This window comes from Anolis sagrei, chromosome X, assembly GCF_037176765.1.
Source record: "Anolis sagrei isolate rAnoSag1 chromosome X, rAnoSag1.mat, whole genome shotgun sequence".
NCBI classification, from domain to species: domain Eukaryota; kingdom Metazoa; phylum Chordata; class Lepidosauria; order Squamata; family Dactyloidae; genus Anolis; species Anolis sagrei.
Genome location: NC_090034.1, coordinates 4434626 through 4459232, shown reverse-complemented (window position 1 = coordinate 4459232; position 24607 = coordinate 4434626). Strand labels below are relative to the sequence as shown.

The following is a 24607-nucleotide window of genomic DNA, read 5'->3' as shown; positions in this document are numbered from 1 at the left end:
TGTGTGTACAAACATATACACATATATACACATGTGTACATATGTGTGTATATGTATTTATTATATTGTATGTATTTATGTGTTTGTGTATGTGTACATGTGTATATGTACATACACACATATGTACATATGTACATGTGTGCATGTGTGTATGTATATATACACACATATGTACACATGTATATATGTGTATATAAACATACACATATATACACGTGTACATATGTGCATATATGTATTTATTATATTGTATGTATTTATTTATGTTTGTGTATGTGTACATGTACATGTGTATATGTAAATACACACATATATACATATGTGCATGCATGTATGTCTTTTTGTGTATGTATATACATACACACATATGTATATGCATATGTGTGCATGTGTATATATGTATTTGTGTTTGTGTGTATATGTGTGTATATATTTATGTGTTTGTGTGTATGTGCATATATACGCACATATGTATATGTGTATATATGTGCATATGTGTGTATTTATTTATTTATTTATTTATTTGGAAGATTTCTATACCGGCCTTCTCACCTCAACCGAGGGACTCAGGTCGGTTTACAGCATATATGCAATTACAAAATATACAAATACAACGGAGTGCAACATCATTAAGGATTAAAACCACACAATAAAACATCATCATTACAATTACCCAGGCCAAAACGTCAATACAATCGCAGTCGTAGTCGTAGTCACAGTCCATTAAAGATTCAGTCCCCAAAAGCCACATTCCAGAGCCAGGTCTTTAGTAATTTCCTGAAAGTCAGGAGGGAGGGGGCAGATCGGATCTCTAGTGGAAGGGAGTTCCAGAGCCAGGGAGCCACCTCCGAGAAGTCCCTGTCTCCCGTCCCCACCAAGCGTGACTGTGTGTATATACACACATATGTATATGCGTATGTGTGCATGTGTGTATATATGTATTTATGTATGTATTTATGTGTTTGTGTGTATATGTGTATATATACAAACATATGTAATATGTATGTGTGTATGTGTGTGTATATATATACACACACACACATACACACAAAGTGTGTCCACAGCTGAGATTCCTTTCCACATACATGCATATGACAGCTCTCAGGGGTTTGTTCTGCACACAGCCCATCTTTTTCACCAAATACCCCCCCCCCCCCTTTCTTTAAGGCTTCCAAGAAAAACTTTCCTCTCATCTGCGCACGCGCGGTGCGATAAACTTAGCTTGGCTTGCAAAGCCGCTTCCCCCACGCCTATCGCTTTGCGCACGCGCAGTAAAGAGAGAACACTCCCTAGCCTTTTTTTAAATAACCAGAACCCAGCAAGAGGCGCATGCGCAGTGAATGTGGGGATGTGGGAACTCCCACTAAACCGGTCGCTTGAGGGAAGGCTGTCTGCGGCTACGCGCAGGCGCAGTGCGATGCTTGGAGACTCCGCGCAGGCGCAGTGCGATACTTGGAGACTCCGCGCAGGCGCAGTACAAGAACCGGGCCTACTTTGCCGGCTGCAGTAGAATCCCCGGCGTCGCGTTGACTGACCAGAGTCCGCGAGCCCCGGAAAAGGTGAGTGGAAGGAAGGCTTCTCCTCGCAATAACTGACTAGGAAACATATATAGTTTAATCCTTTTTTTATCCTAAAACCATGTTTTAACGAAATAATGGGGCTGAGGAGCAGAATGGGCCTACTTTCCCCCCCAAAGCCTGTTCTGTCTCCATTCCTCTTGTCAGAAATGACATTCTTTTCAAGGAGGTGGAATATAATCCGAAATTCTTGATTCCAGAAGTGCATTTTTATTATTATTTTGGCATATTTTCACACACACACACACACATATATAACATTTATAATATAATATAATTTATTATAATATATATTATATTATAATATATTATATATTTAAATATAATATATATTATTATGTTAAAAGTGTGTATATTATATTATAAATATATAATATAACACACACATATAACATTTATAATATGATATAATTTATTATAATATATAATATATTATAATATATCATATATTTAAATATTATATATATTATGTTAAAAGAGTGTATATTGTATTATAAATATATAATGTAATATATAATATATTATAAATATATTTATTATATTATAGATTATGTATATAATAATATATATTATACTTAAATATATTTATTTTATTTATAAATAAAATAAATATATTTAATTATAATATATTATTATGTTAAAAGTGTGTATATTATATTATAAAAATATAATATATATTATATTATATTATAAATATATTTATTATATTATATTATATATTTCAGTTCGCTGACCCCCAGAATATCTATCTTTAGCCTTGACATCTCACCAATAACAACATCCAATTTGCCCTGGCTCATAGATCTTACATTCCAGGTTCCTATGGTGTGTTGATCTTTAGAGCATCGGATTCGTCGTTCACCTCCAGTACCGTCGGCCGCTAGCCTTCCTTTCGGCTTTGAGCTAGCTGCGTCATCACATCTGGGGCTAGTTGACCTTATCCTCTGCTCCTCCCCAGTAACATTTTGGCCATCTTCCGACCTGGGAGTCCCATCTTCCAATGGCATACCGACATATCTCTGGTTGTACTGGCCCATTTAGTTTTCTTGGCAAGGATACTGCGGTGGTTTGCCATTGCCTTCCCCAGGGATCACGCTTGGTCTGACCTCTCTGCCACGACCGTCCCATCTTGGGTGGCCCTTCACGGTTTCGCTCCTGACATCATTCCTCAAGCTCCAGCGCCACAACAAGGCGGTGATCCTTTGCTGGAGCATGCCAGTAAGGTAATGCTCAAGATCCTGCAAGGAAGACTCCAGCAAGACATGGAGCGACAATTGCCAGATGTTCAAGCTGGGTTTAGAAAAGGGAGAGGGACGAGAGACCAGATTGCCAACATCCGGATGCTGGAGAATGGAGAAAGGCAGGGAGTTTCAGAAAAACATCTATTTCTGCTTCATTGACTACTCTAAAGCATTTGACTGTGTGGATCATAATAAATTGTGGCAAGTTCTTGGTGGGATGGGCATCCCAAGCCCCCTTCCCTCTCTCCTGAGGAATCTGTCCAAGGACCAAGGAGCAACAGTCAGAACTGACCACGGAACAGGAGACGGGTTCAAGATTGGGAAAGGCGTACAACAAGGCTGCATCCTCTCACCCAAACTTTCTAACCTGTATGCAGAACACATCATGCGAGGATGTGTGGGGCTTGAGGAATGCAAAGCTGGGGTGAAAATTGCTGGAAGAAACATTAACAACTTCAGATATGCAGATGACACCACTCTGATGGCCGAAAGCGAGGAGGAGCTGAGGAGCCTTCTAATCAAGGTGAAAGAAGAAAGCGCAAAAGCCGGGTTGCAGCTAAACATCAAAAAAACCAAGATTATGGCAGCAAGAATGATTGACAACTGGGAAATAGACGGAGAAAATGTGGAGGCCGTGACAGGGTTTGTATTTCTAGGCGCAAAGATGAGTGCAGACGCAGACTGTGGCCAGGAAATCAGAAGACGCTTCCTTCTTGGGAGGAGAGCGAGGTCCAGTCTCGATAAAATAGTCAAGAGTAGAGACATCAGACTGGCAACCAAGATCCATTGCCTAGTCAAAGCCATGGTATTCCCTGTAGACCCCTACGGATGTGAGAGCTGGACCTTAGGGAAGGCTGAGCGAAGGAAGAGAGATGCTTTTGAGCTGTGGTGCTGGAGGAAAGTTCTGAGAGTGCCTTGGACTGCGAGAACATCCAACCAGTCCATCCTCCAGGAAATAAAGCCCGACTGCTCATTGGAGGGAAGGAGACTAGAGACAAAGTTGAAGTCCTTTGGCCACATCATGAGGAGACAGCAAAGCCTAGAGAAGGGAATGATGCTGGGGAAAGTTGAAGGCAAAAGGAAGAGGGGCCGACCAAGGGCAAGGTGGATGGATGGCATCCTTGAAGTGACTGGACTGACTTTGAAGGAGCTGGGGGTGGTGACGGCCGACAGGGAGCTCTGGCGTGGGCTGGTCCATGAGGTCACGAAGAGTCAGAGACGACTGAACGAATGAACAACAAATAAATATATTTATTTATTTGGAGGCAACACTGATGGAATCGTTCCAGGAGTTGAGTGTGACATCTGTAGACAGTCCATGTTTCACAGGCATATAACAGGATTGGGAGGACAATGGCTTTATAAACAAGCCCCTATGGATGTCCCAATCCACAAACACTCTCTGCTTCATTCAGAAGAATGCTTCACTCGCAGAGATCAGGTGGTGTTGTATTTCATTGTCAATGTTGACTTTTGTGGAGAGGTGGCTGCCAAGGGAAATTGTCAACATTTTTTAAAGTTACACCATTAAGCTGTATCACTGGCATTGGAGAGGGGTTGGCTGGTGACTACTGGAAGAGCACTTTGAGGGTTGTTGTAGGTTTTTTTGCGCTATATGGCCGTGTTCTAAAGGCATTTTCTCCTGACGTTTCGCCTGCATCTATGGCAATTACCCTCAGAGGTTGTGAGGTCTGTTGGAATTAGGAAAAAGGGTTTATATATCTGTGGAATGACCAGGGTGGGACAATTCTTGTCGTCTGGAGCTAGGTGTAACTATTTCAACTGATCACCTTGATTAGCATTTGATTGCCTGGCAGTGCCTGGAGCTATCTTTTGTTGAGAGGTAATTAGATGTCCTTGTTTGTTTCCTCTCTGCTGTTGTGCTGTTCTAATTTTAGAGTTTTTTAATAGCCAGATTTTGTTCATTTTCATGGTTTCCTCCTTTCTGTTGAAATTGTCCACATGCTTGTGGATTTCAATGGCTTCTCTGTGTAGTCTGACATGGTGGTTGTTGGAGTGGTCCAGCATTTCTGTGTTCTCAAATAATAGCACTTTGATTTTCTCAATGTTCAAAATTTAAACAATCCTCTTGAGCATCTGTTACTTAATTTGTTCCGATTTTATCAGATTGACTTAGAATGTAAGAAAAATGTAAATCATTGCTCCTTATTAATTTCAGCTTTGCCCTGCTTGGAATCTTCAATTCATTCATCACTCAGAATGTCTCTACATCAGTTCTTACTAGAGCCCATCACTTGTCATGCCTGGAACAGAGACCGAACCCGTGAGTGTTGTCTTAATTGTTACCCTTTTTAAGTCATGGAAGTATAGATCCTACATAAGATCTTATAAAATGAACATGGCTGCAGAATTGACATAATTAAGTAGGTATTTCCTTGAAATATTCTGAAAAAGTAGTATAAGGAAGGACTAAAAAGTCAATTACTAAGATTAGCCCCCTCCCTCCTGAACTTTAGGGAAAACAATGAAAACTTGGATATGGAACCAAGCATTTGGATGAAGTGAAATATGTGAACATGGAATGGTGCATTAACTGGAACGGCCAGGACTATGATATTGGATTATACGATTTTAATAATTGTAATGTTGATACGTTTTAGTGCCGTGGTTCTCAACCTGGGGTCCCCAGATGTTTTTGGCCTTCGACTCCCAGAAATCCTAACAGCTGGTAAACTGGCTGGGATTTCTGGGAGTTGTAGGCCAAAAACATCTGGGGACCCCAGGTTGAGAACCACTGTTTTAGTGGGTGTTTTAATGTATATGTTTTATATGTATTGTTTGTAATGTATGGCATTGAATTGTGCCTTTGTGCGCCACTCTGAATCCCGTTCAAGGTCAAGAAGGATGGGTTATAAATAAGTTGAATTTGTATGTAAATCAGAAGAGGAAATTTTTGCAGTGTAACTCCGGCCAAATATATACCATATATCATTTTAGTTTTGGATAGCATAGGGAACGGTTAACACTGCTTTGGCATTTGTTTTGCTGCCTGTGTTCCTGTTCAGAAGATTTCACCTCACTTTCTGCCAATTGGATTTTGAAAAACTGGCTTGTTGTGGAATCAATAATTAGTCATAAAGTTTCAGTGGAGATACCTTTTCCCCATGATAACTCTTTCAGGAATGAATTTCTCTTCTAAGGGGCAGATTCCTCTCACTTTCTGTTGTCTCAGCCCTGTTCTTTGCTATGAATCAGATGTAAGTCAGATGTTTGTAACTCGGGGACTGCCCGTATCACTTTTTATTACTGAAGGCATCTTTTAGTTACCAAAATCTCTGACAAAGAATTTTTTTTTGCATCCTCTATTAGGTCATTCTTTTAGTTGGATACAATGAATAAAGTATGTTAATGTAGTACGGTTGGCAAGGACGAGAGACAGGGCCTTCTCAGTGGTGGCCCCTCGGCTGTGGAACGCCCTTCCCACAGAAATTAGATCGGCCCCCTCCCTGTTCACATTTTGGAGGAAAGTGAAGACCTGGTTGTTTGAGCAGGCATTTGAATAGGCAGTGTAACTAATATAGAAATATGGAACATTTGGATGATGAGACTGAATCTTGATTTTAACTATGACACGAGATGAGATGTTATGATGTTTATTGATTGTTATAATGTTATTCTTTTAACTTGTTTTTAACTGTTTTTATCATGTTTAAGTATTGTATTTGCTTTGTTAACCGCTCTGAGTCGCCCTGAGGGCTGAGAAGAGCGGGATACAAATACAGTAAATAAATAAATATATTGGTTGTGTCTTTTTTAAAGCGTTATTTATGCTAATCTGTTTGTGCTCTTGACAGAGATTGCCATTAGCCCTAATAACCATGAAGTCCATATCTATAAGAAGAATAGTAACCAGTGGGTGAAAGCTCATGAACTGAAAGAACACAATGGACACATCACAGGTAAGGGAGACATCAGTGACTGCTGATTCCTTCTTGTGCATTAATAAAAAAGACACATTTTGCTTATAGTAGCAAAGGCATTCACATCTCCAAGTATAAAATGTAATATATTGTTTGTTCGGGTTCTGAATGAAATAATAGAGTTGATCTGTTCCTTTTCAGGAATATCTGTTAAAATCATTCCTCGGTTAGAAGCCTTTGGTGGCGGAGTGGGTTAAACCCTTGTGCCAGCAGGTTCGAATCCAAGGAGAGCATAGATGAGCTCCCTCTGTCAGCTCTAGCTCCCCATGCAGGGACCTGAGAGAAGGCTTCCACAAGGATGGGAAAACATTAAATATCTGAGCATCCCCTGGACAACATCCTTGCAGACGGCCAATTCTCTCACCCCAGAAGCGACTTGCAGTTTCTCAAGTCGCTCCTGACACACACACACAAATCCTCAGTACCATACTGTTGAATTTTTGATTCGTTTGATTGGTGCCTCACACTCGATATAATTTTTTGTAATAGCTGTATTCATATTTTATTTATTTATTTATCAACAGTATTTATATTCCGTCCTTCTCACCCCACAGGGGACTCAGGGCAGATTACAATGTACACATATATGGCAGACATTCAATGCCAAAGACATACAACAGATATAGACAAACAGTCAGAGGCTATTTAACTTTTTCTGGCCGCCAGGGGAGCTGTCACTTTAATCGATCATCTGCGACACTAATGAAGTACTTCCGCATTCCCCGCATGCTTTTTGCTGGAGTGCTTTTGCTGGAGTCTTTTTTATAGATTCGTAAAATTTGTTATATTAGCCTCCCCACACATAGGTGGTACCTAATTTTCCTACTTGACAGATGCAACTGTCTTTCAGGTTGCAAAGGTCGACAACAAGCTACACAATTGGTCGGAAGCTCACTCCGACCCAGGCTGGCTTCGAACTCATGATCTTGTGGTCATGATCTTAATGCAGCTGACACTCAGACAGCTGCGCCAAAGTCCCGGTGCATATGAATTTGTTATCTTTTAGAACAGTGGTATTTCAATACTGTTTTATATTGTAAATCAGGGGTCCTCAAACTTTTTAAACCGGGGGCCAGTTCACTGTCCCTCAGACCGTTGAAGGGCCGGACTATAGTTTTTTTTAAAAAAAAAAATAATTAAAAAAATTCCTATGCCCATTGCACATATCTTATTTTGCTGTGTGGAAGGGCCCTGAGAGGGAGTTCTTTCTAGCCCTCTTTAGGCAGTAATTCCTGGAGCAGAGAATGGGAATTCTTCCTATTTCTAGTCTGAACAAAATCTGGCTACCAGTATTAAAAAAACTCTAAAATTATAACTGTAAATAAAGAACAACACTCAAACACAGGGGAACTCCAGACAAGAAACAATCAGGGCCAGCTAATCACCTCTCAACAAAGGATTCTCCCTAAAAACTGTCAGGCTATGAAATGGTAATCAAGGTGGCCAATTGAAACATTCATACCTGCCTCCAACAGACAAGAGTTCTTTCTCCCACCCTGGATCTTCCACAATTTTCCTAGTTAAAGGTTTTCCTCTGACATGAAGTCCAGTCATGTCTGACTCTGGGGTGTGGTGCTCATCTGCATTTCTAAGTCGAAGAGCCGGCGTTGTCCGTAGACACCTCCAAGGTCATGTGGCCGGCATGACTGCATGAAGCACCGGGGCAGTCTCACTTGGCTGGCTCACGCTGCCCATCGGGCCTGACGGATAGCGTGAGCCTGCCAAGGGAGGAGCAGCCCCGCGTGGCCTACTCGCGTGTAAAGCACCTCGTGAGGTGTTTTACGCGTGAGTAGGCCACGTGGAGCAGCTGTCCTTGGCTGGCTCATGCTATCTGTCAGGCCCGATGGACAGCATGAGCCAGCCAAGGGAGGGGCACTGTGTGTGTGTGGGGGGGGGGGGGGCTCCTCCTCCGTGGGCCGGAAGTGTAGTTTGGGGACTCCTGTTGTAAATGAAGAGTTGATCTGAGGAGATGTAGTCTGTCCTATGCAACTTGAATGATGAATTCTGCATAAAAGCAGAGAAATTGATATCAGTGTAGTATTGGTGAGAAAACTGCATTTCAGAAATGCATTAGGAGGGACGGGTTGGAGCTTAAGTATCAAGTAAAGGCTACATTGCATTAAAATCCCAGAAAGATGCTTTACCATATCCCATTTAAATTGCCATCTTGAGGTCAGAAGTAGCATCTTTCAGAAACAGGCGGATTTGTATCCAGAGCACCTGTGCACTCGCTATATTTAACTTCTTTTCTGGGGATTTCTTTCTAATCAAGAACTAGATTTTTTTTCAAATAGAAAGCTTAGCCTGTAAAGCACAGGAGGAAGGGAGAAATCCCACATATGTGGACTTATCAAAATCCTTGTCATCTTGCTTGTCACAGAAGCTTAAGGGAACATAATCTGTGGGGTGCCAATTAAAATCTAAGAAAAGTAACAGTACATCGCTTGGGTGGCGTGATGCTCTACTTTGGAGTGAATCCTTAATTTTAGGTTATCATTCTAAAGTCGTGTCAATGAGAGCTTGCAATTAAAATAAGCTGGTTTTTACTGGCCATAATTACTGAGTGGATTGCAGCTTAAGTAATATGTTTGAAATAAATAAATAAGGTGCAATATGCTGCTTCTTCATATTGCAGAAACATTTATGGAAATAAATGACGAGTGCCATAAGGAGGGTTCCGTCCTGGGCCCGGTTCTGCTCAACATCTTTATTAATGATTTAGACTTATGCGCCAGCTGCGCCCATACCTTGGGTAGCATGACTTGGCCATGGTGGTCCACGCTCTTGTTACATCCTGAATAGACTACTGCAATGCACTCTACGTGGAGTTGCCTCTGAAGACTGCCCGGAAGCTTCAACTAGTCCAACGTTCAGTAGCCAGGCTGCTCGCTGGGGCTGGGTACAGGGAGCGCACAATGCCCTTGTTACGCCAGCTCCACTGGCTGCCTATCAGCTTCCGAGCACAATTCAAAGTGCTGACCTTGGTCTATAAAGCCCTTAATGGTTCTGGCCCAGTTTACTTGTCCGAACGTATCTCCCACTACGATCCACCTAGGGCCCTAAGATCATTTGAGGAGACCCTGCTCATTGTCCCCCCATTGTCACAATCGCGTCTGCCGTGGACAAGGGACAGGACCTTTTCTGTGGTGCCCCCCCCCCCCCCCAGCTGTGGAACTCCCTCCCGAGTGAAATTAGATCTGCTGCATCCCTCTTGACCTTCCAGAAACAAGTAAAATCCTGGCTATGGGATCAGGCCTTTGGAGAATAGGCTGACCTACTGACGTGTTGACTTATTTAGAACTGATTACTTTCCTTGGATAATGATTTAAATCGGTGACCACTGACTATTTGTTGTCTGATTTTATACTGTTTATACTGTTATATATTGTTATTATTACATTACTGTTAATTGTATATTTATGTTTTGATGTGGGCGACATGGGGTGCCACTTTGTTAGCCGTCCTGAGTCCCTTTGCGGAGGTTGAGAAAGGACAGGATATGTTGTTGTTCATTCGTTCAGTCGTCTCCGACTCTTCGTGACTTCATGGACCAGCCCACGCCAGAGCTCCCTGTCAGCCGTCACCACCCCTAGCTCCTTCAAGGTCAGTCCAGTCACTTCAAGGATGCCATCCATCCATCTTGCCCTTGGTCGGCCCCTCTTCCTTTTACCTTCCACTTTCCCCAGCATATAAAAGCCCTCAATAAATAGTAGATAAATAAATAATAAGATTAGAAGGCAGGATCATCAAGTTTGTAGATGGGACCAAATTGGGAGGGAGAGCTCATACTCCAAAAGACAAGAGCAGAATTCAAAACAATCTTCACATGTATAAATATGTGAGAGGAAGCCACAGGGAGGAGGAGGGAGCAAGCTTGTTTTCTGCTTCCCTGGAGACTAGGACGCAATGGAGCAATGGCTTCAAACTACAAGCGAGGAGATTCCATCTGAACATGAGAAAAAACTTCCTGACTGTGAAAGCCGTTCAGCAGTGGAACTCTCTGCCCCGGAGTGTGGTGGAGGCTCCTTCTTTGGAAGCTTTTAAACAGAGGCTGGATGGACACCTCATGACCTCCACAGGGGTCCCGACCCCCAGGTTGAGAAACACTGGTCTAAGCCAAGAAGCAGATGAAAGACCCTTCCTCCATCCCAGCTGCCACTGCCTTGGCGTTGAGGGTGTGCGGTGGGGTAGAAGAAGAGGCAATATCTGCTGAGTATCTCCCCACACTGTCATTCCCTATTCCTTTTGTGCCCTGTCTTAATGGGGACAGAGAACTGTTTGTTGTTCTTTGCTTGGGAAGTGCCATATACAGTGAATACACGATGATGGAGGGAGCAAGCTTGTTTTCTGCTTCCTTGGAGACTAGGACGCGGAACAATGGCTTCAAATGACAAGAGAGGAGATTCCATCTGAACATGAGGAAGAACTTCCTGACTGTGAGAGCCGTTCAGCAGTGGAACTCTCTGCCCCAGAGTGTGATGGAGACTCCATCTTTGGAAGCTTTTAAACAGAGGCTGGATGGCCATCTGTCAGGGGTGATTTGAATGCAACATTCCTGCTTCTTGGCAGAAAGGGGTTGGACTGGATGGCCCAGGAGGTCTCTTCCAACTCTTTGATTCTATGATTCTATGATGATAATATTTTGTCAAATTTGCAGGCATTGATTGGGCCCCCAAGAGTGACCGCATTGTCACCTGCGGCGCTGATCGTAACGCTTATGTCTGGAGTCAGAAGGATGGTGTGTGGAAGCCAACTCTGGTCATTCTGAGGATCAACCGTGCCGCCACCTTTGTGAAGTGGTCCCCCTTGGAGAACAAATTTGCTGTTGGAAGCGGAGCCCGACTCATATCTGTGTGCTACTTTGAGTCTGAAAATGACTGGTGAGAAGACAAATGCTGGTTGCTTCCCTAAGAATATTTCTCAACTTCTGTAACACTAATAATAATAATAATAATACCCTGCCACCATCTCCTTGTGCTGGCTTACAAAGCACTCAAGGTGCCTCACATAAAACAGAATTGCATATCATCAAAACAACACACAGTTTGACTTAATACAAACAATGGACAACTGGAAATTTGAAATGTATGTTGCTGGTTATCAGTGAGCTCTAAATTGATCAGGGTTTAGTATTTAATTTTTTTATTTACATTGTTTAAATTAAATATGTGGGGTCTGAATTATCATGACTTCTCTTAAATCTGTTTATTATCCCCTCAAAATCATAGAATATCTCCATCTGATTCAAAAATCCTTCAGTCTTCCTTTATGTGCTTGAGAAGTTAGGTTGCCTCTGTATCCAAACAGGGTTTCAAGTTGCATATGTACAGGCCCGTAGCCAGGATTTCGTTTGGGGGGGGGGGCTGAATTTTTTTCAGGGGGGGTTTCGGGGGGGGCTGAGTTTCGGGGGGGGGCTGAGTCTGAGTGAAAGAGGGTCTACCCTAGCAAACCTTTTGTATCATTACCCCAATACCCCCATGCATATGGGATATATTGAGCATGGTGATCAGATCATGATATGAATAAACATAACAGTTTAAATAATGCACCAATAAGGCCTTTTTGCAAACCACCATTAGAATTTCGGGGGGGGGGCAAAGCCCCCCGAGGCCCGCCCCCCCCCCCCCCCCCCCCCCCCCCCCGGCTACATGCCTGCATATGTAGAACAACTTGAGTATCTCTTTTTTTTAAAAAAGAAATTTTATTAAATTTTTATATAGAATACTACAACAAAAGAGTGAGAACAATAAGGTATAGAAAAGTGAAGAAAAAAAGAGAAAGGGAAAGGCCAGTAAAGTAAAAAGTAAAAAGGACATCCTAAATAAACCCTAAAAAAAAAGATTTTTAAAAATATATAAACTACAAAAATACATCCACACACACACACACAAAAGGTGACTTCCATTCCATCTTCTTGGATAAAATATTCTTGTTATTCAACTTGAGTATCTCTTATTTGAAATGCTTGGGAACAAAAGTGTTCTGGGTATTGGATTTTTTGGAGAATATTTCTTATACTTAATGAGATTTCATTGAGATGGATCCCTGATCTAAGCACAAAATTCATTTATATTGCATATAAAGTTTATACAAACAGCCTGATGGTAATTTGATGCTCAGTAGCTTTTAATAAATTTGTGCATGAAACAAAGGTGGTGTACACACAATAAATGTACAAAAAGCAAAAAATTGAGGTTTTGAAGTTTCAGATACTCAAGCCTATAAATACTTTTACAAGTAAACCAGTCTTTTATGGATTTAACCAGTTTGCTTGTTCCCCTGAGGTTTACTATGTGGCAGAAACAGAATATTGTTTCTAGATTGGCTTTTAATTGCTTAATTGTTATTGTTTTAATTGATTGTTTTAACTACTGTGGTTCGTGGTGTTATGTAATTTATTTGTTGAATTATTGGCATCGAATTGTGCCGATGTAAGCCGCCCTGAGTCCCCCCTGGGGGGTTGAGAAAGGCGGGGTAGAAGTGCCCGAAATAAATAAATAATAAATAAATATTTGTGTGACTCTTGTGGTGTAGTGCCAACCCCATTTTTTAAATTTTATTTATTTATTTTTAGCCTGTTTTTCTCCCACAGTAGGATTCAAAGCGCCGTACAGCATATAAAATCAAGAAAATTACAAACAAAAATAGGAACATGAACCCCGGCAAATGAGAAATTAACAATTTTTACTATGTATTAATGCATAAATGTGTGTCGTAGTAGTAGTAGTAATCTACTTCTTACCCTCCTCTCCTAGTTTAAAACATACACATACTGAATACATGACACTAAAGTTAAAACACATTAGGTAATAGATATATATGTATATATTATATGAATATATATGTGTGTGTATTCCATATGTTTGTATATTCAGGCAAGAGCAAACTTTGGCACCCCCAAGTGCCCAGGACCTCAACTCCCACAATTCCCAACAGCCTTTGTGTGAGCCAAAGTCCAAAACACCTGGAAGGCCAAAGTTTGCCCATGTCTAATACCATAATATATTTATAGGTAATATATACGTGGGTCCTCCATATGTCTTACTTAAATGGCAACAATAGAAAGTCTCTTACTGCTTTTTCTGGTCTCTAGGTGGGTAAGCAAGCACATTAAGAAACCCATTCGCTCCACTGTCCTTAGTCTGGATTGGCACCCCAATAATGTCTTGCTGGCAGCTGGATCCTGTGATTTCAAATGCAGGTAAGAGAAATCAAAATATTCCAGAAAGCAGGGAAAAAATCCTTAATAGTTTATATAATAAAAAACATTGATTCATTGCAAATACAACTATCAGTCAGCAATGTTTGGTATTCAAGTAATGTTTTAAGAATATGCCAGCGTGATAGCTGCCAGAATAATTTCCTTTAGCAAATACTGCTCTGATGATGTGGAGAGTGGCCCTGTTTTGTTTAAAATGGGGTGCATCTTGAGGAACATGCAGCACTTTGGGGTCATTCAGAAGTTAATACACAAATGGCTCTCTCTTCTGCTGCTGTTCTTCAACTGACATCCCTTCTTTTCCTTTGATATCAACAGTTTTCATTAGTCTTCCTAAACCTTGACACCCATAAATCTCAGCTGGGCATGGTGGGAATTGTAGTTCCCAACACATTTGGAAAGTTCTATGTTGTGGAAAGTGGTCTGAATTGATTACACTATGTAACACGTTTTTTGCTCCTGGGTTATAAATGCAGTTTCTATCATAAAAACATAGAAAAAGTTTATGAAACTGCAAAAACATTGTCTTTGCGCGACATCCTGCAGCACATTTTGCACTAGTTTTTCAGTGAATATCTCGTAGGGTCTCAACCAATTCAACATAGTTTGTGACAGCCAGAAAAGTTTCTGTAGTAGAACAACTACTTTCAAAGTAAGGACCACACAATTAAACAGGAAATAACACTTTCAAACAAGGAACAGAAATTTTTTCAAATTTTGTTACATAATGTTATTTTCTCCTGCTTAAAAGAAACATCTTTTCTTTAGTTTATTCTGCAAAATGCCATGTGTTGTCTACAATTTAATTAAGTCAATTTGGGTTATTGAGATAGATCATTTTATTTATTGATTTATTTTGTATCAAAAGCATTGCATAAATGAATATAAAACTCATAAAAATAGAAGGAGCACAAGCTGCTAAATATCTTTTGACCAGCGACTGCATTGTCTGTAGCGTCCAACAATTCTTCCTCTGGAGAGCCCAAGTAGGCCCAGGCCTGGAGTATGAGATTTGTTACTGAACCCTGTGTCTCTTTGAAGGCCTTTGCAGCCTGCTCCTCCCTCCCTTCCCTTTCCCTCTCGCCTTCCTTGCCTGACCGACGGAAAAGCCTTGCTTGCTTCTTGGTTTCTTCTGTCCCTCCATCTGTCCTTCTCCCTCCCTCCCTTCTCACTACCTCTGAGGATGCTTGCCATAGATGCAGGCGAAACGTCAGGAGAGAATGCCTCTAGACCATGGCCATATAGCCCGAAAAAACCTACAACAACCCAGTGATTCCGGCCATGAAAGCCTTCGACAATACAATTCTTCCTCTGTACATGAGGCAGGACATTGCAGACAAGCATACAGATGCGGAGTTGTCTGTTCTGCAACACAGTCGCACAGGGTGGAGGATTCTTCTTGGGAGTGCCATTTTGCCAGGTTGTCTTTTGATCTGCCCGGTCCGCTTCTGAGTCTGTTCAGGGACTTCCAAGTGTGTCATTTTTAGTAACTGGAGAATGGATACTCACTCTAGCTTCTGTATAATTATTTTACCTTTTGTTTCTGAGGGTAGTTCTAGATAGCCCTTGATTCCGGGAGCAGTCGTGTTTTATACATATTTCTGCCCGGGTTGAAGTCCACACATGCCCCAAAAAGTGTGTGCTTTCTGGTGCGAGTGTCCCGATGCCCTCCCAGAACCTTTCGAGAGGACAGGGAGGCAGCCCCCACCTCCTCCCAAACCCCCTTATAAACAGGGGGAAAAGTAAAATAAGTTACCCAGCCACCATGAAACTGCTGCCAGAGTTCTCCTGTCGCATAGGAATGATGCGCCAGGAGAGGGGGGGGGCAGGGGGAAATCACTCCTGCTCCCCCCTTTTCCTGGTGCGTCATTGCTACATGACAGGAGAAGCCTGGCAGGAGGAAAATGCCAATAACTTATTATTTTTTTAAAGGCTTTTTGGTGGGGGTGGGGAGGGAGTTGGGACCCTCACGGTTTTCCAGAGTGAATCTGGACTTCTGAGGGGGCAGTCCAGGCAGAGGCTATAGTGGGTTCTAACTCACTATCAAATTACCTTGGGACAAAGCAGGGTTTTCCTGCTTTGTGCCGAATGCACTCACATTTACGTGAGGCGTCGTCTGGGTGCCCCACCGGAAGACACGTGAGGGTGCCGGGTTATATGGCCATGTTCTAGAAGCATTATTTACTTATTTATTTGCATTATTTCTATCCCGCCCATATTAGCCCGAAGGCGACTCAGGGCAGCATACACAGTCGGCACAATTCGATGCCATAAAAATACATACATTGATAAACAAAAAGAATATTATAGTGCATTTAAACATACAGACAGTGCATAACAACAATTTCAAAAAACAAAGAACTATGTCTGACCTCACAACCTCTGAGGATGCCTGCCATAGATGCAGGCGAAACATCAGGAGAGAATGCCTCTAGAACAGTGGTTCTCAACCTGTGGGTCCCTAGGTGTTTCGGCCTACAACTCCCAGAAATCCCAGCCAGAGTACCAGCTGTTAAAAGTTCTAGAAGTTGAAGGCCGAAACATCTGGGGACCCATAGGTTGAGAACCACTGCTTTAGAACATGGCCATATAGCCCGAAAAACCTACAACAACCCAATGATTCCAGCCATGGAAGCCTTAGGCAATATGGTGCATGTTTTGTGCCCTGTCTGGATGGGCCCTGCAGTGTCTGTCTCAAAGGAGAAAATCTTTGGATAACTTTAGGTTTGGCTGTTGTCTTTGTCAACCCTTGAGATAGACCAGCGTATTGCTGGTTTGATAACCCCAAAATCTCACTGGTGATTTCAAACGTAAAATAAATGCTCTTCAAATGCACGGGTGCATTTTGATTTTGTACTAGTTTTACATTTCTCTCATGTTTCATTACACTTTTTATCTGAAGCATGAGTTGCCGCTTAGTATTCTGGACAAATTCCAGCTTGTTTAAATCCCCACTGGATTCTGTCATCTTTAATTGGATGTGGGACACGGCTTGTCCTGCAGCTTATTGCACGCCATCTTGGTATATCATTACTGTCAGTTATCCTGGCTTTTTTGTTGTTGTTGTAACTGCCCTCCTTGCTCAGTTGCTCTTTTGATGAAGTTCTGACTTGACTTTCCTCATTCCTGTCCTTATACCCTTGAGACTTTGGGACGGAATAGCTTGTTTTGTATAATTAGCCCTGATCAGACAATCCAAGTGACTGGATGTCTTTGCTGTGGTCTTCTTTTCTGCAGTTGGATTTTTGTGGAGTGGTTTGTCAAAAAAAATCCCCAGGCTGCAGTAGCACCAGCATTTTCTCTGCCTCTGCTGTTTTAATTGGTCTTGGCTGAGCTTGAAGGAGACAGTGCTGCTGGCCGGGAATCTCTTTGCACTTGCAGAACCAACCAGGAGTAGTTGTCAGGGTTCTAGGCAATCATCTAGGTAGGAATCTATATAAATAAAAATGTAATGCTTGTTTGTGGTATTAACATGACTCAATAACCACTGGACGAATTGCTGCTAAATTTGGCCACAAGACACCTACTAACCCAAGGAGTGACCATCACTCAAAAAAAATTGAATTTGGCCTTTGAGAGTTGTAGTTCCTGGGATTTATAGTACACCTACAATCAATGAGCATTTTGAACACCACCAATTATGGAATTGAACCAAATGTGGTACACAGGACTCCCAATAGAAAACACTAGAAGGGTTTGGTGGGCATTGACCTTGAGTTTGGGAGTTGTAGTTCACCTACATCCAGAGAGCAATGTGGACTCAAACAATGATGGATCTGGACCAAACTTGGCAAGGATACTCAATATGCCCAAATGTGAACACTGGTGGAGTTTGGGGAAAATAGACCTTGACATTTGGGAGTTGTAGTTGCTGGGATTTATAGTACACCTACAATCAATGAGCATTCTGAACACCACCAATTATGGAATTGAACCAAATGTGGTACACAGGACTCCCATGTCCAATAGAAAACACTAGAAGGGTTTGGTGGGCATTGACCTTGAGTTTGGGAGTTGTAGTTAACCTACATCCAGAGAGCAATGTGGACTCAAACAATGATGGATCTGGACCAAACTTGGCAAGGATACTCAATATGCCCAAATGTGAACACTGGTGGAGTTTGGGGAAAATAGACCTTGACATTTGGGAGTTGTAGTTGCTGGGATTTATAGTACACCTACAATCAATGAGCATTTTGAACACCACCAATTATGGAATTGAACCAAATGTAGTATACAGGACTCCCATGGCCAATAGAAAACACTAGAAGGGTTTGGTGGGCATTGACCTTGAGTTTGGGAGTTGTAGTTCACCTACATCCAGAGAGCACTGTGGACCCAAACAATTATGGATCTGGACCATATGCCCAAATATGAACACAGATGGAGTTTGGGGGGAATACTCCTTGACACTTGGGAGTTGAAGTTGCTGAGATTTATAGTTCACCTACATCCAGAGAGCACTGTGGACTCAAACAATGATGGATCTGGACAAACTTGGCATGAATATTCCATATGCCCAAATATGAAGACAGATGAAGTTTGGGTGGAATACTCCTTGATACTTAGGAGTTGGAGTTGCTGAGATTTATAATTCACCTACAATCAAAGAGCATTCTGAACTCCACCAATGATAGAATTGAACCAAACTGCCTGACTGTTTACTCTCTGTTGTTATGCTGTTGTAATTTTTGAGTTTTTTAATACTGTGGACAAGTCTACATAGGGACCACCAAACGCAGCGTTGCCCAAACACGAATCCAGGAACATGAAAGGCACTTCAGACTACTTCAACCAGAGAAGTCAGCCATAGCAGAGCACCTGATGAACCAGCCTGGACACAGCATATTATTTGAGAACACAGAAATGCTGGACCACTCTCACAACCACCACGTCAGACTACACAGAGAAGCCATTGAAATCCACAAGCATGTGGACAATTTCAACAGAAAGGAAGAAACATGAAAATGAACAAAATCTGGCTACCAGTATTAAAGGACTCAAAAATCACAACAGCAAAACAACAGAGGGGAAACAAACAGGCACATAAAATCACTCTCAACAAGGGATTCCCCCCGGGCACTTCCAAGCCATTAAATGCTAATCAAGGTGGTCAGTTGAAACATTCACACCTAGCTCCAGCAGACAAGAGTCCTTTATCCCAACCCGGTAATTCCACAGATATATAAACCCATTTTCCTACTTCCAACAGACCTCACTACCTCTGAGGATGCTTGCCATAGATGCAGGCGAAACGTCAGGAGAAAATGCCTCTAGAACATGGCCATATAGCCCGGAAAAACCTACAACAACCCAGTGATTCCAGCCATGAAAGCCTTCGACAACACAATCCAAAATACATCGATAATAAGTATAAAACATCATAAAATAACAATTTAAAACAACAATACCATTGAGTTGCTCTCAATGAAGTGAAGAAACAGCTTTTTGAAAGCAAGAAGAAATAGATAATAAATGCACAGGCCAGCAATGATTCTGTGTCCCAGATAACTCTGGAATAAGCCTCCAAACCTAGCTAATACTGATGCAACCAGGTGAGACGATGCCTTGGACTGAATCATCTATTCTGTTCCCTGCTGTAAGAGCTCTGCTCTGAAATCAGTCTATAAATGGAAATCAGGCTTGGCCAAGGTTAGCCACACTGACTGGGGATGACAAGAATCTGAAAGACCTGGAGGGCACCAAACTGAGAGAGGCGGGTATAAATAAAGCAGGGCCGCACTTGACAGAAGCTTTTGCTGGCTCTGCAGCGGCATCCTTTCTGTGAAGTCGACGACTTGCTTTCTTCCTGAGGAGATGCTGAAATTCTTGACTTAATTAGAGGTGTGCAACCTGGGATTTCCTGGGATTTTCAAGAGGCTGCTCTTGACGGTGCCTTGTAGCTTTCTTCGGTGTATCTTTCATCCTTTCTCTCTCAGCGTGGGTTAGGAGTGTTTGATACTGCCTTCGAATCTCTGCCACTGAGAGAGAGGTTCAAGCTGCTCTCCCGCTCCTTTTGAGCTTGGAAGCCCTAAGCAGAGAAGAGAAGGCTAGGTAGGAAAAAAGAAGCCTACCCTTGAATCCTATAAAAAGCAACATTATTAAATCAAAGGGTTCTTCTTTCATAGTCATGGTTACCTGCTGTTTCTCTTCTAGTCCGTAATGAGATATTCGTGTCTGGTATAAAAGCATTTTCTGCCTCTAACCACCATGCCCTATTTCCATATATTAATAGAATTTGTCTGCCTAGGCTTTTACAAATGGACCTCTATAAAGTTTATCAGGAGAGGAAGGCCGAATACTAAAGAAGTAGAGAAGATTTTACAATAATTTTTTAATTTATCAGACAGGGAAAGATATAACTGTGTATAGACGTCTGAATTAAGAGGTTTTCTAATGGTTTCTTCAATTGGGATACGCTGCCACCTTATTACTTAGTATTCAGGCTGAGTTATATGTGTGGAGAGGATACTTAGTAACACCCTTTTGTGTTACAATAGTGTTTGTCATCAGAGGGTTTTATTTATTTATTTATTTAGAGCTTTTATAACCTGGTCTTCTCAACTTTCGAAGAGGAACTCAGACCTGCTAACAGCAGAAAATTCATACACAAATAGAATAAACATAATAGCATCATAATACATTAATACAAAAATACATTAAAATACAGATCATACAATTACAAAAGCCAGGTCGTCAAAGTAAAATCACAAATTCATCATTTAAATACCAATGACGTTCACACACAGGCTGTTGTAATGTGTTAACTATAATAAAATGTTTATTTAACAGGCTTAAACTCTTCTGGTACAAATGCTTAATGGTTTCTGTAAGTGAATGGCACAAAAGCTTTTGGTTACGTTCGATGTACAATTCTTAGATGGGTACTGGGTTCAAATCAAGAGTTAACAAATAGGAGATTATCTCAGGAAACTAATCTCTGATGATAATTCTAAACCAAATTCCCACTTACAGAATCATAGAATCAAAGAGTTGGAAGAGACCTCATGGGCCATCCAGTCCAATCCCCTGCCAAGAAGCAGGAATATTGCATTCAAATCACCCCTGACAGATGGCCATCCAGCCTCTGTTTAAAAGCTTCCAAAGAAGGAGCCTCCACCACACTCCGGGGCAGAGAGTTCCACTGCTGAACGGCTCTCACAGTCAGGAAGTTCTTCCTAATGTTCAGATGGAATCTCCTCTCTTGTAGTTTGAAGCCATTGTTCCGCGTCCTAGTCTCCAAGGAAGCAGAAAACAAGCTTTCTGGAATCTAGCCAAACAACCTTGGCCTAGCTTTCCTCAGGAATAAAAGAAACAGACCATAAGCAAGGTCCTGTTCCCACTGTCAGCATTCCTAGCTAATTCCTCTAGCCCTTGAATACTACAAAAGATTAACCCAGTTCTCCTATCTAGTACTATCCAACTGTGAATACCAACCGTCTACCTATCTCCCAACTGCCAAATCCCAACTACCAAATCCCAACTGCCAAAACAATGAGGTTAGATCTTAGAAAACTATTTCTTGATTTAAAGCATTGGCTTGCTGGCTGATATCCGAACAGAGGATGGGCCGGAGATGTCACTGCCTTGATTTTTTCATTACTGATTGCTACTTCCCTGTGGATATCAGGTGGTGCGATACCGACTAAACAGTATAGTTTTGCCAGTGGAGTAGAGTGTAGGCATCCTGTATTTATTTGTCGTGTCAGAACAACCAGTCAAATTATATTACATTTCTAACAGAAACAAAGCAAACAAGCAGATTACAGAATTTGTGAGTATGAGAGTTGATTAATTGTCCTTTGACCAGTATCTGGCCACTTGGAGTGCCTCTGGTGTTGCTGCAAGAAGGTCCTCCCTTGTGCATGTGGCAGGGCTCAGGGTGCATTGCAGCAGGTGGTCAGTGGTTTGCTCCTCTCCACACTCGCATGTCGAGGATTCCACTTTGTAGCCCCATTTCTGAAGGTTGGCTCTGCATCTCGTGGTGCCAGAGCGCAGTCTGTTCAGTGCCTTCCAGGTCGCCCAGTCCTCTGTGTGCCCAGGGGGGAGTCTCTCATTGGGTATCAGCCATTGGTTGAGGTTCTGGGTTTGGGCCTGCCACTTTTGGACTCTCGCTTGCTGAGGTGTTCCAGTGAGTGTCTCTGTAGATCTTAGAAAACTATTTCTAGATTTAAGTCGTTGACGTGCTGGCTGATACCCAAACAGGGGATGGGCTGGAGATGTCTCTGCCTTGGTCCTTTCACTATTGGCTGCTACTTCCCGGCGAATGTCAGGTGGTGCAATACCGGCTAGACAGTGTAATTTTTCCAGTGGTGTAGGGCGCAGGCACCCTGTGATAATGCGGCATGTCTCATTAAGAGCCACATCCACTGCTTTAGTGTGGTGAGATGTGTTCCACACTGGGCATGCATACTCAGCAGCAGAGTAGCATAGTGCAAGGGCAGATGTCTTCACTGTATCTGGTTGTGATCCCCAGATTGTGCCAGCCAGCTTTCGTATGATATTGTTTCTAGCACCCACTTTTTGCTTGATGTTCAGGCAGTGCTTCTTGTAGGTAAGAGCACGGTCCAGAGTGACTCCCAGATATTTGGGTGCGCTGCAATGCTCCAGTGGGATTCCTTCCCAGGTGATCTTCAGAGCTCGGGATGCTTGTCTGTTCTTGAGATGAAAGGCACATGTCTGTGTTTTAGATGGGTTGGGGATCAGTTGGTTTTCCCTGTAATAGGCAGTAAGAGCACCTAGAGCTTCAGAGAGCTTCTGTTCAACCTGTAATATCCTGTAATAATGCAGCATGTCTCATTAGGAGCCACATCCTCTGTTTTTGCATGGTGAGATGTGTTCCACACTGACAGGGAAAATAACAGACATATAAATGAGACAAACAGTAGCCAAATAAAATATAATTAATATTACTGAAATATGTTGTCTTCTTTTGACTGGCTACAGGTTTCATTGAATGGAATTTGCTTTCCCACCTCAAGTTAAACCACCCTGCTGGCCTTCTTAACTTCTGACTGAGTAAAAATAAGTAATCCCTTTCTACTCAACCATTTAATAACCATGCAGATGGGCTAACAGCTGTCCTTCACTGGATTTCTTCTCCTGGCCGGTGTATTAACCAGTTGGTCTAATTGAGCATTTGTGACACAGGGTCTGCCTTCCGCGGGCACAGTCACGTACAATGCAGGACGCTGGTTTTTCAGAGTGTGTTCCAGGATTCATTGGCAGCTTATCCAGAGTTTGTGAGAGGAGATTGAAATCCCCCCCCCCCCCAACACTATAATGTTTGACTGCAGGGGGGATATATTGGGTATATTCAAGGTCTTTCTCAGTTCATTTGAGGTAGTACAGCTGGCCGGTTTCCTGGATGAACACTCTGAAAATTGACTTCTTAGTGTGTTGATTCCCATGAGTGATGTACAGGAGTCCCAGGAGGGACAGATCTTTGTGGCAAGTCTTCCTTGAAGTCTGCTAGTGTTATTTTTTGTTGAACCTGATGGGTCTCCTTTCTGTGAGTTAGAAAAGATCTAAACTTTGAGAAAAGGCAAGAGGCAAAATGATACTAAGCCATTTCCAAACAAGTTTGGAACGGTTCTGGCCCAACTTACCCGTCCGAACAAATCTCCCCTTATGAACCTGGATCATCTGGAGAGGCCCTGCTCTCGGTCCTGCCATCATCACAAGTACGTTTGGCGGAAACGAGAGACAGGGCCTTCTCAGTGGTGGCCCCTCGGCTATGGAACGCCCTTCCTAGGGATATTAGATCGGCTTCCTCACTCCTATCATTCCAGAAGAATCTTAAGACATGGCTATTTGAGCGGGCATTTGAAATTATGGAGTAACGGATATAACAATGGAATAACTATATAGTGGAACTGAACATTGTTTTCATGATTATTGATTAAAGTATGTTCCATTATAATGTTTTGTTTTATTGTTGCTGATGTTTTTATATTGTATATTGTAATTGTGTCTTTGGTGGCAAATCAGGCAATCCCAACTGGATGGTCCCCATTAGGGTCTACTTCCAGGGGCAAACCAAGAATTAGCAACTTGGAAGTCCCTGAACAGACTCAGAAGCGGAGCTGGGAGATCAAAAGACAACCTGGCTAAATGGCACAACCTCAAAGAATCCTCCACCTTTCGCGACTGTGAACCAGAAGAAACAACTCTGTATCTGTATGCTTGCCCACAATGCCCTGCCTCATGCACAGAGGAAGAACTGTTAAAACTTACTTACTTAGGCAATCCCTCGTTGTCCGAGTAGGATTATCTTCCAAGATGGGTGTCCTGGTGGTGGGTCCGTAGGTGACTGTGGAGCCCCATTCTTGATCTGCATCTTCTCCCGCAGTGAGGGCATCGGTTTCCAGGTGGAAGGCGGTTCTGGTCAGGGTTGGCTTGACGCACCTTGCTTTTGGCACGTTTCTCTCTTTCGTCCTCCATTCGTGCCTCTTCAAATTCTACAGCACTGCTGGTCACAGCTGACCTCCAGCTGGAGCGCTCAAGGGCCAGCTCTTCCCAGTTCTCAGTGTCTATGCCAGAGTTTTTAAGGTTGGCTTTGAGCCCATCTTTCAATCTCTTTCCTGCCCACCAACATTCCATTTTCCGTACTTGAGTTCGGAATAGAGC

At 42.3% G+C, this 24607-nt stretch overlaps 1 protein-coding gene across 1 annotated transcript in view; it reads left to right on the top strand.

Moving 5' to 3' along the window:
• Positions 1–1450: 1450 nt before the first annotated feature.
• The window catches only part of LOC137098005 (actin-related protein 2/3 complex subunit 1A), a 37826-nt gene continuing 14669 nt past the window's right edge, over positions 1451–24607 (top strand). The window contains exons 1-5 of the mRNA XM_067473648.1: positions 1451–1559; positions 4998–5102; positions 6634–6738; positions 11417–11639; positions 13853–13960. Coding sequence (XP_067329749.1) covers positions 5039–5102; positions 6634–6738; positions 11417–11639; positions 13853–13960 — 500 coding nt within the window. The 5' untranslated portion in view covers positions 1451–1559; positions 4998–5038. The remainder of the gene's footprint in view (positions 1560–4997; positions 5103–6633; positions 6739–11416; positions 11640–13852; positions 13961–24607) is intronic.